This window comes from Mustelus asterias, chromosome 5, assembly GCF_964213995.1.
Source record: "Mustelus asterias chromosome 5, sMusAst1.hap1.1, whole genome shotgun sequence".
Taxonomy (NCBI): domain Eukaryota; kingdom Metazoa; phylum Chordata; class Chondrichthyes; order Carcharhiniformes; family Triakidae; genus Mustelus; species Mustelus asterias.
The window spans coordinates 112,102,784-112,117,462 of NC_135805.1; the positions used below are offsets into that span (position 1 = coordinate 112,102,784).

Below are 14,679 nucleotides of genomic sequence, written 5' to 3' on the forward strand. Positions count from 1 at the left end.
TCTGGCGAAACGATGGAGGAATATGCGAACGAGCTCCTACAGCTAGCCAGGGGCTGTAACTGCAAAGCTGTGTCGGCTGAGCAGAGCATGAATGACCTCGCCCGAGATGCGTTTGTGGCGGGAGTCGGATCGTCGTACATTCGACTTAAACTACCGGAGAAGGGTAACCTTAACCTTACCCAGGCAATCGAGCTAGCGGAGATGCTCGAGACGGCCTCCAAAAGCTTAGTATTATATCCGGAGGACCATGTGGAGACAACGTGGCAGGAGCAGTCGCCAATCCCTCCTCGTCCCTCGGGTTCGAAATGCTGCGTAATGGCGTGCTCACACTCGGGCCAGACGACGGCAGCAGCTCCGGGCGGCCCGCGGTGCTACTTCTGTGGGGGAGTGAAGCATACTCGGCAACGGTGTCCCGCTAAGGCTGTGTTGTGCACTGCATGCGGTAAGAAAGGGCACTATTCGAAAGTGTGCCGATCTAAACCTAGGAACGGCAGTGCGGCCTGCGATTCTTCAGAGCTCGGGTTTTCGTCGTCGAAGTCATCGAGGGGTTCGTCCACGTGCGAGGCCAGGACGACGCCGTTACGGTCGACGGAGTCGGAGGTGTGTGACCACCAGGGGTCGCTGAGTTTGGCGCCATCACCCACGTGCGACTCATGGGAGCGGCCATGTTGGTCGACACTGACCGCGAACGACCAGCAGGGGTCCTCCTCATCGATTTCAGCTGCCCGCAGTGGCGCTCATGAACCAACGGTGGCGTCAATCATCCTGGACCAGGCCAAGCCTCATAGACTTGACAAATCTATGATGAATATCCAGGTAAATGACCACGTGATTTATTGTCTGTTTGACAGTGGGAGCACTGAGAGCTTTATCCACCCAGACACTGTGAAGCGGTGTGGACTCCAGATTCAACCTGCCAAACAGACAATCTCTATGGCTTCGGGGTCCCGGTCTGTCACCGTGCTAGGGAGTTGCGTGGTAACTTTGAAGGTGCAAGGCACAGTTTACGAGCGTTTCAAGTTCCTAGTGTTGCCGTATCTTTGTGCGCCAATATTTCTCGGACTAAACTTCATGGTCCACTTGAGGAGTGTAACCCTACAGTACGGTGGGCCACTCCCTTCACTGGCAGTGGGAAAACAGCAGCAGCCTCCAAATTGCCCAACGCGCCCCGCCTGTAGCCTCTCGACGCTGAAGATCACCACACCCTCCTTGTTCCAGAATCTTGTGCCAGGCTGCAAGCCCATCGCGACTAAAAGTAGGCGTTACAGCTCTGAGGATCGGATCTTCATTAGATCTGAGGTTCAGCGGCTCCTCAAAGAAAGGATCATACAACCCAGCGCTAGTCCGTGGAGAGCGCAGGTCGTGGTGGTCAAGAGCGGGAACAAACCCCGGATGGTCATTGACTACAGTCAGACCATTAATCGATATACGCAGCTGGATGCGTATCCTCTCCCGCGCATATCTGATATGGTCAATCAGATTGCGCAGTACCGGGTGTTCTCCACCATAGACCTCAAGTCTGCCTACCACCAACTTCCCATTCGCCCAGAGGACCGACAATACACGGCCTTTGAGGCGGATGGTCGCTTGTATCACTTTCTCAGGGTTCCCTTTGGTGTCACCAATGGGGTCTCGGTCTTCCAGCGTGCTATGGACCGAATGGTGGACCAGAACGGGCTGCGGGCTACCTTCCCGTACCTGGATAATGTCACCATCTGCGGCCATGACCAGCAGGACCATGACACAAATCTCCTGAACTTCCTACGCACTGCATCTCGCCTGAACTTGACCTACAACAGGGAGAAGTGTGTGTTTCGTACGCGCCGTTTAGCCATCCTGGGATACGAGGTGGAAAACGGGGTCATTGGCCCTGATCCAGACCGTATGCGCCCCCTTTCTGAACTTCCCTTGCCTGCTAGTGCAAAAGCACTGAGAAGATGCTTAGGCTTCTTCTCTTATTATGCGCAGTGGGTTCCCAATTACGCGGACAAAGCCCGTCCGCTCATTAAGTCCACGACTTTTCCCCTAACACCAGAGGCCTGATTGGCCTTCGATAAATTGAAAGCCGACATCGTGAAAGCTACGATGCACGCTGTTGACGAGTCCATCCCCTTTCAGGTGGAGAGCGATGCATCTGATTTCGCCCTGGCCGCCACACTTAACCAGGCGGGCAGGCCCGTCGCCTTTTTTTCCCGCACCCTCCAATGCCCCGAAATTCGGCATTCAGCGGTGGAAAAGGAGGCCCAGGCCATTGGGGAGGCCGTCAGGCACTGGCGCCATTACTTGGCGGGAAAACGGTTCACCCTGATCACGGACCAGCGGTCCGTGGCGTTCATGTTTAACAACACGCAGAGGGGCAAGATCAAGAATGACAAGATCTTGCGGTGGAGAATTGAACTCTCCACCTATAACTACGACATCATGTACCGTCCAGGGAAACTCAATGAGCCCTCGGATGCCCTCTTGCATGGAACATGCGCCAGTATACAGGAGGACCGTTTGCAGGCTCTCCATAATGACCTATGCCATCCTGGGGTCACTCGGCTCTACCACTTTATAAAAGCCCGCAACCTGCCTTACTCGGTGGAGGACGTCAGGTCAGTAACAAGAAGCTGTCGGGTTTGCGCGGAATGCAAACCGCACTTTTACCGACCTGACCGGGCACATTTAGTCAAGGCCACTCGTCCCTTCGAGAGACTGAGTGTCGATTTTAAGGGCCCCCTTCCCTCAACAGATCGGAATGTGTACTTCCTCAGTATCATTGACGAGTACTCTCGGTTCCCTTTTGTTGTTCCCTGCTCTGATACATCCGCTGCCACGGTTATCAAGGCATTCCGTGATCTCTTTACCCTGTTCGGGTACCCCGGCTACATCCATAGCGACAGGGGCTCGTCGTTCATGAGCGATGACTTGAGGCAATTCCTGCTCTCATACGGGATTGCCTCTAGTAGGACCACGAGCTACAACCCTAGGGGTAACGGACAGGTGGAACGTGAGAATGCTACAGTCTGGAAGGCTGTCTTACTGGCGTTGAAGTCAAAAGGTCTTCCAGTCTCCCGTTGGCAAGAGGTGCTCCCTGATGCGCTCCATTCTATTCGCTCCCTCCTGTGTACGGCAACCAATGCTACTCCCCACGAGAGGATGTTCTCATTCCCTCGGAAGTCTTCCTCGGGGACCTCATTACCGTCTTGGTTGACGTACTCAGGACCCGTCCTCCTGCGGCGACATGTAAGGGCCCGCAAGTCCGACCCGTTGGTCGAACAGGTCCATCTCCTCCACGCCAACCCTCAGTATGCCTATGTGGCATACCCTGACGGGCGAGAGGACACGGTCTCGATCCGAGACCTCGCGCCAGCAGGGGATGTAGCAACCCCTGTCGCTCCCATACCCCCTGTTACAAACCCTTTATCTCTTGTTTCTCCCCCGGACATGGCACGGGCAGCATCGGGACCATTGCTTAACCCTTTTACTCCCGTGTACAGCTTGCCTGAGCCCAGAAGATGGTCGCCACTGCAGGGCGTGTCAGGATCCCATGGACGACCGTCACCTCAGGGTCAACCGGCCTGTGAGTCCATGGAAGAACAGCTGGACGCCGCCTTGGGGAGAACGCCACCGCAAGTGCCTACACCGGTGTCACCTCCGGTATTGAGGAGGTCACAACGATGGTGCGATCCCCCTGACCGTCTGAACTTATAGACTGATGACACTTTATTCTGTTTTGTACCCCGCCGGCCTTTGTTCTCAAAGGAGGGGTGAATGTGGTGAACCATCGCTGGTTCCCACTGGATAGTACTGAGCCAGGGTCTGGCCAGTACTACAAGGATGTACATATGTTACTGTTGGGTTGTGCTACTTGTTGCTGTTGGGGTTAGGGTGGGGTTGTTACACCTTTGTACTGTAGTGTTGTGGTACATCCCAGTCGGGCTCCGCCTCCTGGGAGAGGTATAAAAGTCCCTGCTCTGGCCGGGACCCCTTCAGTCTGGGATAGTGTATATAATTATTGGCTGCTTCATTACAGTAAATAAAAGCCTTTTATTTACCGAGCCTCTGGCCTCGTGTTTGAGAAGCGCATCAGTTATCCGTGCTGATTTCCGGTGACATGTTCTTTCAGGCAGTCAGTGCAGACCTGATGGGCCAAATGGACTCCTTCTGCACTGTAGGGGTTCCATGGTTCTCAGTAAGGGTGACAATGTAACTATCACTGATTGTCAGAAAAACCTATCTGGTTCACTAACGTCCTTTAGGGAAGGAAATCTGCTGCCCTAACCTGGTCTGGCCTACATGTGACTCCAGACCCACAGCAATGTGGGCGACCTCTGAAATAGCTTAGCAAGCCACTCAGTTCAAGGGCAATGAGGGATGGGCAACAAATGCTGGCCCAGCATTGCCCACATCCTATAAAAGGTAAAGAAAAGAAAACAATAATCTCTAATACAGAGAGGGATGTCTATGGTCCATTGTGCACAATGATTCATTGCCAATAACGAGCAGCCGATCCACAAAACCAGTTTTATACGCTGGTGATAAGATGAAACTCCAGTTAAATGTCTCGGCACGGTCATTGCAACATGTGGCATAAAAATAGTGAAATGCCAGAAATAAATGGAAAAACATTAATTGCCATGATCCAAGCCTGAACACATTTAGAAACATAGAAACATAGAAAAACTATAGCACAAACAGGCCCTTCGGCCCACAAGTTGTGCCGAACACATCCCTACCTTCTATACCTACCTATAACCCTCCATCCTATTACGCTCCATGTACTCATCCAGGAGTCTCTTAAAAGACCCTATTGAGTTCGCCTCCACCACCACTGACGGCAGCCGATTCCACTCGCCCACCACCGTGTGTGAAAAACTTACCCCTAACATTTCCCTGTACCTACCCCCCAGCACCCTAAACCTGTGTCCTCTCGTAGCAGACATTTCCACCCTGGGAAAAAGCCTCTGAGAGTCCACCCGATCTATGCCTCTCAACATCTTACACACCTCTATTAGGTCTCCTCTCATCCTTCGTCTCTTCAAGGAGACAAGACCGAGCTCCCTCAGCCTATCCTCATAAGGCACACCACTCAATCCAGGTAACATCCTTGTAAATCTCCTCTGCACCCTTTCAATCTTTTCCACATCCTTCCGAGGCGACCAGAACTGAGCACAGTACTCCAAGTGGGGTCTGACGAGGGTCTTATATAGCTGCATCATTATCCCCGCACTCCTAAACTCAATCCCTCGATTGGTAAAGGCCAGCACACCATACGCCTTCTTAACCACCTCCTCCACCTGCGGGGCCGATTTCAGAGTCCTATGGACCCGGCCCCCAAGGTCCTTCTGATCCTCTACAGTACTAAGAGTCTTTCCCTTTATATTGTACTCCTTCATCCCATTTGACCTACCAAAATGGACCACGATGCATTTATCTGGGCTGAAGTCCATCTGCCACTTGTCCGCCCACTCTTGCATCCTATCTATGTCCCTCTGTAACTTCTGACAACCCTCCAGACTATCCACAACCCCAGCAACCTTCGTGTCGTCGGCAAACTTACCAACCCATCCCTCCGCTTCCTCATCCAGGTCATTTATGAAAGTGACAAACAGCAAGGGTCCCAGAACAGATCCCTGGGGCACACCACTGGTGACCGACCTCCATTTAGAAAAAGACCCATCTATACCCACTCTCTGCCTCCTTTGGGCAAGCCAGTTCTGGATCCACCGGGCAGCAGCCCCTTGGATCCCATGCCCTCTCACTTTTTCTAGAAGCCTTGCATGGGGGACCTTATCGAACGCCTTGCTAAAATCCATATAAACCACATCTACTGCCTTCCCTTCGTCAATGTGTTTAGTCACATTTTCGAAGAACTCCACCAGGCTCGTAAGGCACGATCCGCCCTTGACAAAGCCATGCTGAGTATTCTTGAGCATACTAAACCTCTCTAAATGCTCATATATCCTGTCCCTCAGGATCTTCTCCATCAGTTTATCAACCATTGAGGTTAGACTCACCGGTCGGTAATTACCTGGGCTATCCCTATTCCCCTTCTTGAAAATAGGAACCACATCCGCAATCCTCCAATCCTCCGGCACCTCTCCCGTCTCCATCGACGACACAACGATCATCGCCAGAGGCTCTGCAATCTCTTCCCTCGCCTCCCACAGTAACCTGGGGTACATCCCATCCGGACCCGGCGACTTATCTATCTTGATGCCATTCAAAGATTCCAGCACAACCTCTTTCTTAAAGTCCACATACTCAATCCTTTCAGTCCACCGCACGCCCGCAGTACATCCACCCAGGTCCTTCTCCTCTGCGAAAACCGAGGCAAAATACTCATTGAGCACCTCTGCCATTTCTACTGGTTCCGTGCAGACTTTCCCGCCTCACCTTTTATAGGCCCTATTCCGTCACGTCTCATCCTTTTACTCTTCACATATTTATAGAACGCCTTGGGGTTCTCCTTAATCCTACCTGCCAAGGCCTTCTCGTGACCCCTTCTGGCTCTCCTAATTTCCTTCTTTAATCCCTTCCTGCAAGCCGTATACTCTTCTAAATCCCTATCTTCGCCAAGCTCTTTGAGCCTTTTGTACGCTTTCCTTTTCTTCTCAACTAGGTCCCGCACAGCTTTCGTGCACCACGGTTCTTTTAACCGACCAACACCTCCCTGTCTGCTCGGAACGTTGTCCTGTAGAACTCTAGACAGACGTTCCTTGAAAAACTGCCACCTCTCTTCAGTACATTTCCCCGAGAATACCTCCTTCCAATTTACTCCTCTAATTTGCTGTCTAATGTCTTCATATTTCCCCTTACTCCATATAAACACTTTCCTAGCTTGCCTGATCCTCTCTTTTTCCAATGCAAGCCTAAAGGAGATAGAGTTATGATCGCTATCCCCAAGATGCTCTCCCACTGAGAGATCTGACACCTGTCCAGATTCATTGGTCAGTATCAGATCAAGTACAGCCCCTTCCAATCCCCTTACCCTAGGGATATTCTAATTATTTAGTGAAATAATGTTAAGTAATATTTTAGTAAATGGTGGCTTCATAATTACATACCAAGTCCAAGATCAGCCTGTCCTAATTGGCTGAGTAACCACAGACAGCAAAGGCATTAATTCCAATATTAAGTTGCAAAGCTTTAAGTCAACATCACACCAGTATACTGAAGAGGAAATCACTGGCCATTATGAAGGTAACTTAGCATTCCATTTCTGAAATGGAATAGTGAAGACAGTATAATGATAGTTCATGGAATGTATCTTATGGGAAATTTAGTAGAATCTGGATTTTAGCATGAGAAGAGCTGAAGATAACATGGGATCTTATGTCTTGAAACGGCACATTGTACGTGTAGCAGGCAATAGGGATAAGAATGCTGTATCTTGGAATTCCCAAAGCAGGGATTCCTCCTCACTAACCGCTGGCTTTGCTGACTCTGTTGGGATTTGTAAGCTCAGGCAATTGGAATAGAGTAGGTAGCTGTCTCTGCTGGTATCAGTGCAGCTAAAGGTGCAGTAAGGGGAGGAGATGGCCTAGTGATGTTATTGCTGGACTGTTAATCCAGAAACTAAGCTAATGTTCTGGGGACCCAGGTTTGAATCCACCACGGCAGAAGGTGGAATTTGAATTCAATAAAAAATATTCAGAATTAAAAGTCTACTGATGCCCATGAAACCATTGTTGATTGTTGGAAAAACCCATCTGGTTCGCTAATGTCCGTTAGGGAAGGAAATCTGCTGTCCTTACCTGGTCTGGCCTACATATGACTCCAGAGCCACAGCAATGTGGTTGACTCTCAACTGCCCTCTGAAATGGCCTAGCAAGCCACTCAGTTGTATCAATCGCTACAAAGCCTCAACAAAGAAATGAAACTGGACCACGTGGCATCGATGTAGGCACCCACAAAGACAATGGCAAAACAAACAGCCCTGTCGACCCTGCAAAGTCCTGCTTACCAACATCTGGGGGCGAGTGCCAAAATTAGGAGAGCTGTCTCACAGATTGGTGAAGCAACAGCCTGACATAGTCATTCTTATGGAATCATATCTTACAGATAACACCCCAGACACCACCATTACCGTGCCTGGATATGTCCTGTCCCAGTGGCAAGCCAGACCCACCAGATTTTCGACACAGTGGTATACAGTCAGAAGGTAGTTTCACTGGGAGTCCTCAACATCAACTCCATCAACTTCAGGTTAAACATAGGCAAGGAAACCTCTTACTGGTTATCACATACCGTCCTCCTTCGGCTTTTGAATGAGTACTTCTCCATGTTCCTCCTTGGAGGAAGCACTGAGGATGGCAAAGGTGCAAAATGTACTCTGGATGGGGGATTTCAATGTCCATCACCGTGAGTGGCTCGGCAGCAGCACTACTGATTGAGCTGGTCGGGTACTAAAGGATATAGAGGAGTGGCACATTGACACAATGGTTAGCACTGCTGCCTCACAATGCCAGGGACCCAGGTTCGATTCCCAGCTTGGGTCACTGTCTGTGCGGAGTCTGCACATTCTCCCCGTGTCTGCGTGGATGTCCTTCGGATGCTCCGGTTTCCTCCCACCATCTGAAAGACGTACTGGTTAAGTGCATTGGCCATGCTAAATTCTCCCTCAGTGTACCCAAAACAGGCGCAGGAGTGTGGTGACTAGGGGATTTTCACAGTAACTTCATTGCAGTGTTAATGTAAGCCTACTTGTGACACTAATAAATAATCTTCGGGGCAGCACGGTGGCACAGTTGTTACCACTGCTGCCCCACAGCGCTAGGGACCCAGGTTCAATTCCGGTCTCGGGTCGCTGTCTGTGTGGAGTTTGCACATTCTCTCCGGGTCTGCGTGGGTTTCCTCCGGGTGCTCCGATTTCCTCCCACAATCCAAAGATGTGTGGGTTAGGTTGATTGGCCATGCTAAATTGACCCTAGTGTCAGGGGTATTAGCAGGGTATATTAGCAGGGCTTGTGGGCAGTGCACACTTGATGGGCCGAATGGCCTTCTTCTGTACTGTAGGGATTCTATGATATAACTGCTTGACTGGTTCTGCAGCAGGTGGTGGACGAACCACCAAGAGGAAATAACATACTTGACCTCATCCTTACCAATCTGCCAGCTGCAGATGCATCTGTCCATTACAATATCAGTAAGAGTGACCACCGCACAGTCCTTGCGGAGATGAAGTCCCGCCTTCACATTGAGAATAACCTCCATCGTGTTGTGTGGCACTATCAGCGTGCTAAATGATTCAGACTTCGAACCGATCTAGCAACTCAAGGCTGGGAATCCATGAGGCGCTGTGGGCCATCAACATCAATGGAACTATACTCCAGCACCATCTGCAATCTCATGTTCTGGCATATCCCCCACTCAACCATTACCATCCGCCAGGGATCAACCCTGGTTCAATGGGGAGTGCAGGAGGGCATGCCAGGAGCAGCATCAGGCATACCTAAAAATGAGGTGTCAACCGGTGAAGCTATCAAACAGGACTACGCGCATGCCAAACAGCATAAATAGCAAGTGATAGACAGAGCTAAACGATCCCACAAATCAGATCTAAGCTCTGCAGTCCTGCCACAACCAGTCGTGAATGGTGGTGGACAATTAAACAACTCACTGGAGGAAGAGGCTCCACAAAAAGAACAAAGAAAATTACAGCACAGGAACAGGCCCTTTGGCCCTCCAAGCCTGCACCGACCATGCTGCCCGACTGAACTAAAAGCCCCTACCCTTCCGGGGACCATATCCGTCTATTCCCTTCCTATTCATATATTTGTCAAGACAGCCCTTAGAAGTCACTATCGTATCTGCTTCCACTACTTCCCCTGGCAGCGAGTTCCAGGCACCCACCACCCTCTGTGTAAAAACTTGCCTCGTACATCTCCTTTAAAACTTGCCCCTCGCACCTTAAACCTATGCCCCCTGGTAATTGACTCTTCCACCCGAGGAAAAAGCTTCTGACTATCCACTCTGTCCATGCTCCTCATAATCTTGTCGACTTCTATCAGGTCACTCCTCAACCTCCGTCGCTCCAGTGAGAACAAACCAAGTTTCTCCAACCTCTCCTCATAACTAATGCCCTCCATACCAGGCAACATCCTGGTTAATCTTTTCTGTACCCTCTCCAAAGCCTCCACATCCTTCTGGTAGTGTGGCGACCAGAATTGAACACTATATTCCAAGTGCGGCCTAACAAAGGTTCTATAAATCTGCAACATGGCTTGCCAATTTTTAAACTCAGTGCCCCAGCTGATGAAGGCAAGCATGCCGTATGCCTTCTTGACTATCTTCTCCAACTGCGTTGCCTCTTTCAGTGACCTGTGTACCTGTACACCCAGATCCCTCTGCCTTTCAATATTCTTAAGGATCCTGCCATTTACTGTATATTTCCCATCTATATTAGACCTTCCAAAATGCATTACCTCACATTTGTCCAGATTAAACTCCATCTGCCATCTCTCCGCCCAAGTCTCCAACTGATCTATATCCTGCTGTATCCTTTGACGGTCCTCATCGCTATCCGCAATTCCACCAACCTTTGTATCGTCTGCAAACTTACTAATTAAACCAGTTACATTTTCCTCCAAATCATTTATATATATTACAAACAGGAAAGGTCCCAGCTCTGATCCCCATCCTCAATGATGAAAGAGCCCAGCACATCAGTGCAAAAGATAAGACTGAAGTATTTGCAGCAATCTTCAGCCAGAAGTGCCAGTGGATGATCCATCTCGGCCTCCTCCAGTGGTCCCCAGCATCTCAGATGCTAGTCTCTAACCAATTCAATTCACCCCATGGGATATCAAGAATTGGTGGGAGGCACTGGATACTGCAAAGACAATGGGTATTGATAACATTTCAGCAAAAGTACTGAAACTTGTGCTCCAGAACATGCCGCTCCCTTAGTCAAGCTCTTCCAGTACAGTTACAACACTGGCATTTACTCGACAATGTGGAAAATTGCCCAGGTATGTCCTGTGCACAAAAAGCAGGACAAATTCAACCCAGCCAATTACAGCACAATCAGTCTACTCTCGATCAACAATAAAGTGGTGGAAGGAATCAGTGCCAACAAGCAGCACCTGATCAGTGATGCCCAGTTTGGGTTTCGTCAGGGTCACTCAGCTCCTGATCTCATTACAGCCTTGGTTCGAACATGGATAAAAGAGCTGAATTCCAGGGGTGAGGTGAGAGTGACTGCACTTGCATTCAACCAAGTGTGGCATCAAGGAGAAGTAGCAAAACTGGAATCAGTGGATATCAGGGGGCAAACTCTTCACTGGTTGGAGTCGTACCTGGTACAAAGGAAGATGGCTGTGGTTGTGGAGGGTCAGTCATCTCCGCTCCAGGACATCTCTGCAGGAGTCCCTCAGGATTGTGTCCTAGGCCCAACAATCTTCAGCTGCTTCATCAATGACCTTCCCTCCGTCATAAGGTCAAAAGTGGGGATGTTTGTTGATGATTGCACAATGTTCAGCACCATTCGCAAATCCTCAGATACAGAAGCAGTCCAACGTTCAAATGCAACAAGATCTGGACAATATCCAGGCTTGGGCTGACAGGAAGCAAATAACATTTGCGCCACACAAATGCCAGGCAATGACCATCACCAATAGAAACACTCTAACCATCGCCCCTGGACATTCAATGGTGTAACCCTCACTGAATCCCCCACTGTCAACATCCTTGGGGTTACCATTGACCAGAAACTCAACTGGACACACCAGATAAACACAGTGGCTACAAGAGCAGGTCAGAGGCTAGGAATACTGCGGCGAGTAACTCACCTCCTGATTCCCCAAAGCCTGTCCACTATCTACAAGGCACAAGTCAGGAGTGTGATGTAAAACTCCCCACTTGCCTGGATGGGTCCAGTTCCAACAACACTCAAAAAGCTTGATACCATCCAGGACAAAGGAGCCCGCTTGATTGGCACCACATCCATAAACACCCACTCCCTCCACCTCCTCAGTGGCAGCAGTGTGTACTATCTACAAGATACATTGCAGCAATTCATCAAAGATCCTTAGACAGTACCCTTCAAACCCATGACCAGTTCCATTTCGAAGGACAAGGGCAGCAGATAAATGGGAACACCACCCTCTACAAGTTCCTCTCCAAGCCACTTGCCATCCTGATTTGGAAATATATCGCCGTTCCTTCGCAGTTGCTGAGTCAAAATCCTGAAATTCCCTCCCTAACGGCATTATGGGCCAACCCACAGCACATGGAATGCAGCAATTCAAGAAGGCAGCTCACCACCACTTCTCAAGGGCAATGAGGGATGGGCAATAAATGCTGGCCAGTCAGCGATGCCCATGTCCCACGAATGAATAAAAAAATAAAGCTAAAGAGTTAGCTTTTACCTAAAGGGCATGTCTTGAAATCAGCAGGACTGGCTGCAGAACCTTTGTGGGAAGATCGGTCGCTCCCTGTTTCAAAGGAGGCCTCTTTCCATATCCTTTGTGATCCTTTGCTGTTATGAATATGGACTTTACTTGGCCACTTCCACTGCAGGATCGCACTTTGTGTCTATTTCATATGATTGTCCAGTCCATCATGTAAACCAGCCTCCCATCCATTGATTCTGTCTACACTTCCCGCAGCCTCGGAAAAGCAGCCAGCATAATTAAGGACTCCACGCACCCCGGACACTCTCTCTTCCACCTTCTTCCGTCGGGAAAAAGATACAAAAGTCTGAGGTCACGTTCCAACCGACTCAAGAACAGCTTCTTCCCTGCTGCTGTCAGACTTTTGAATAGACCTACCTCGCGTTAAGTTGATCTTTCCCTACACCCTAGCTATGACTGTAACGCTACATTCTGCACTCTGTTATTTCCTTCTCTATGAACGTATGCATATCTGTATAGCGTGCAAGAAATAATACTTTTCACCGTATGCTAATACATCTGACAATAATAAATCAAATCAACTCAAAGTTTGGTCAGCTCTCTGGAGACATGATTGAATGGCATTCTGGTGGGTGATGCCAGCCAGTCAATCTCACCTTTTTTTTCTGACAAGAGAGGTCGCCTGCCCCGATTCCTCCTCAAGTACCAGTGCTGATCCAATGGGATGGTAATGGAGAATCATTGGGATTTCATTACCCCAAGTTTGACTACCCAATTTCTGCCCAGCTCATTTATTTTAAGCTCTGAATCTGCCTTAGACATGGTTGGGTATTTGGGGGCCAATATCTACCATGAACAATCCCTGTAACAACCTTTAAAAATGTAGAAATAATGAATTTACTAACCTGGTGCAAAGCGCCAATGATTTTACGTGCCTCTTGGTATATGGTTTCTGAATTCCAGTGAGGGTTTATCCTGTGTAAGGCTTTTGCTAAACGATTATGTTCACGCATCCATAATGTGTGCATTGAAGCAAGAGTAAGAACTTCATTTGCTCGACTTTCTCCTGCCAGGAAACATTCTATTCTTTCATTCTGAGTAACATTAGGCTCTTGTACACATGGAGATGGTACCTGATCAACAAAAGGCAACAGTTCATGGTTGCCATCCTTGTATTTTGTGTTGGTGAGAAGGAGGCCCTCCTTACTTGAATGATCCCTTAGCTTTTTCTCATGGACCGGAGTGCTCCCATAGACAGTTGAGGCATCAATAAAGGAAGTTACTGCATTAATCTGTTGCCGCGAGTTCAGGCTTGACAGAGTTTCAAAGGTCGTTCCTTGATCTCCAGTTCCACAAGTAGGTGAGGAACGATAGAATGTGATACATTCATTTGTTTTGAAACGGGGATCACTTTGAAGTATCTGATGAATATTAAAATATGACAAGATTAAAAATATCATCTCTACTCTGCTTTTATAGCTTCCAGTCAATAAATCAAAGAAATTGCAACATCACATACTGTGGGTCTATATTTAAAGATCACCTTTTAGGTCCTCTGTCTATCTACAGCAATTACCTAATCTCAGCTGGAATCTTGACAGAACCACAAATAATTTACAATGCAGAAGGAGGGCATTCACCCTTTGTAGCTGGGTTGGCGGTTTGCAAAAGCAATCAAAAACCAATCATATAATCTTACTCGAGCCCCATTTACCTGTATTTTCCTCTGCATCAAATGTTTACCCACTCTTTTAAAAGTTGTGATGTTGCTGCATTAAAGAGCCATTGTGGTAAAGAAAATCATGCTCAAACAATTCACCACATGAACATGTTCTCCTTACTCTATCCTCATATGCTTAGTGAAAATGTTAATAAGATGTTGATTGATGTCCTCCCACTCGTACAGAGGGCATTTTTTTTCCATAAAAACCTTTCATAAGTGCAAATACATCTCTTAAATCAGCTCTGTTCTTGTTGAAATATTCCAGTATCTCAATTCTTTGTTCTTAACTAGACTTTCTTACACATAGAATGACCTTTGGTGCATGCTCTTTATTCCTTAAATTTTATGTCCTTTCTATAATGGGCACTCAAAATTGCATTCAGTACTTCAGATGTGGTTGAACCATTGCCTTGTACAGGTAGTAAGTGAGCAGCTTCAATTTAAACATACATTTAGGGACACTTGGCTATAAATATCATTGGAATTCAGTCTCTGAGGCTATGGAAGGGGATTTCCAACCAGCTAATAAGATTTATAGGCAGAATATAGTCTTTTAGAGGACAAGGAATCAGTTAAGAATTAAATGATTATTGGACAAGCTAACACAAACAGCTT

General features: G+C 48.4%; 1 protein-coding gene across 1 annotated transcript in view; it reads right to left on the reverse strand.

The window, feature by feature from the left end:
- tpo (thyroid peroxidase) overlaps positions 1-14,679 on the reverse strand; it is a 96,416-nt gene that overhangs the window by 41,327 nt on the left and 40,410 nt on the right. Inside the window, exon 7 of the mRNA XM_078213507.1 lies at positions 13,247-13,762. Within this exon, the coding sequence (XP_078069633.1) occupies positions 13,247-13,762 (516 nt within the window). The remainder of the gene's footprint in view (positions 1-13,246; positions 13,763-14,679) is intronic.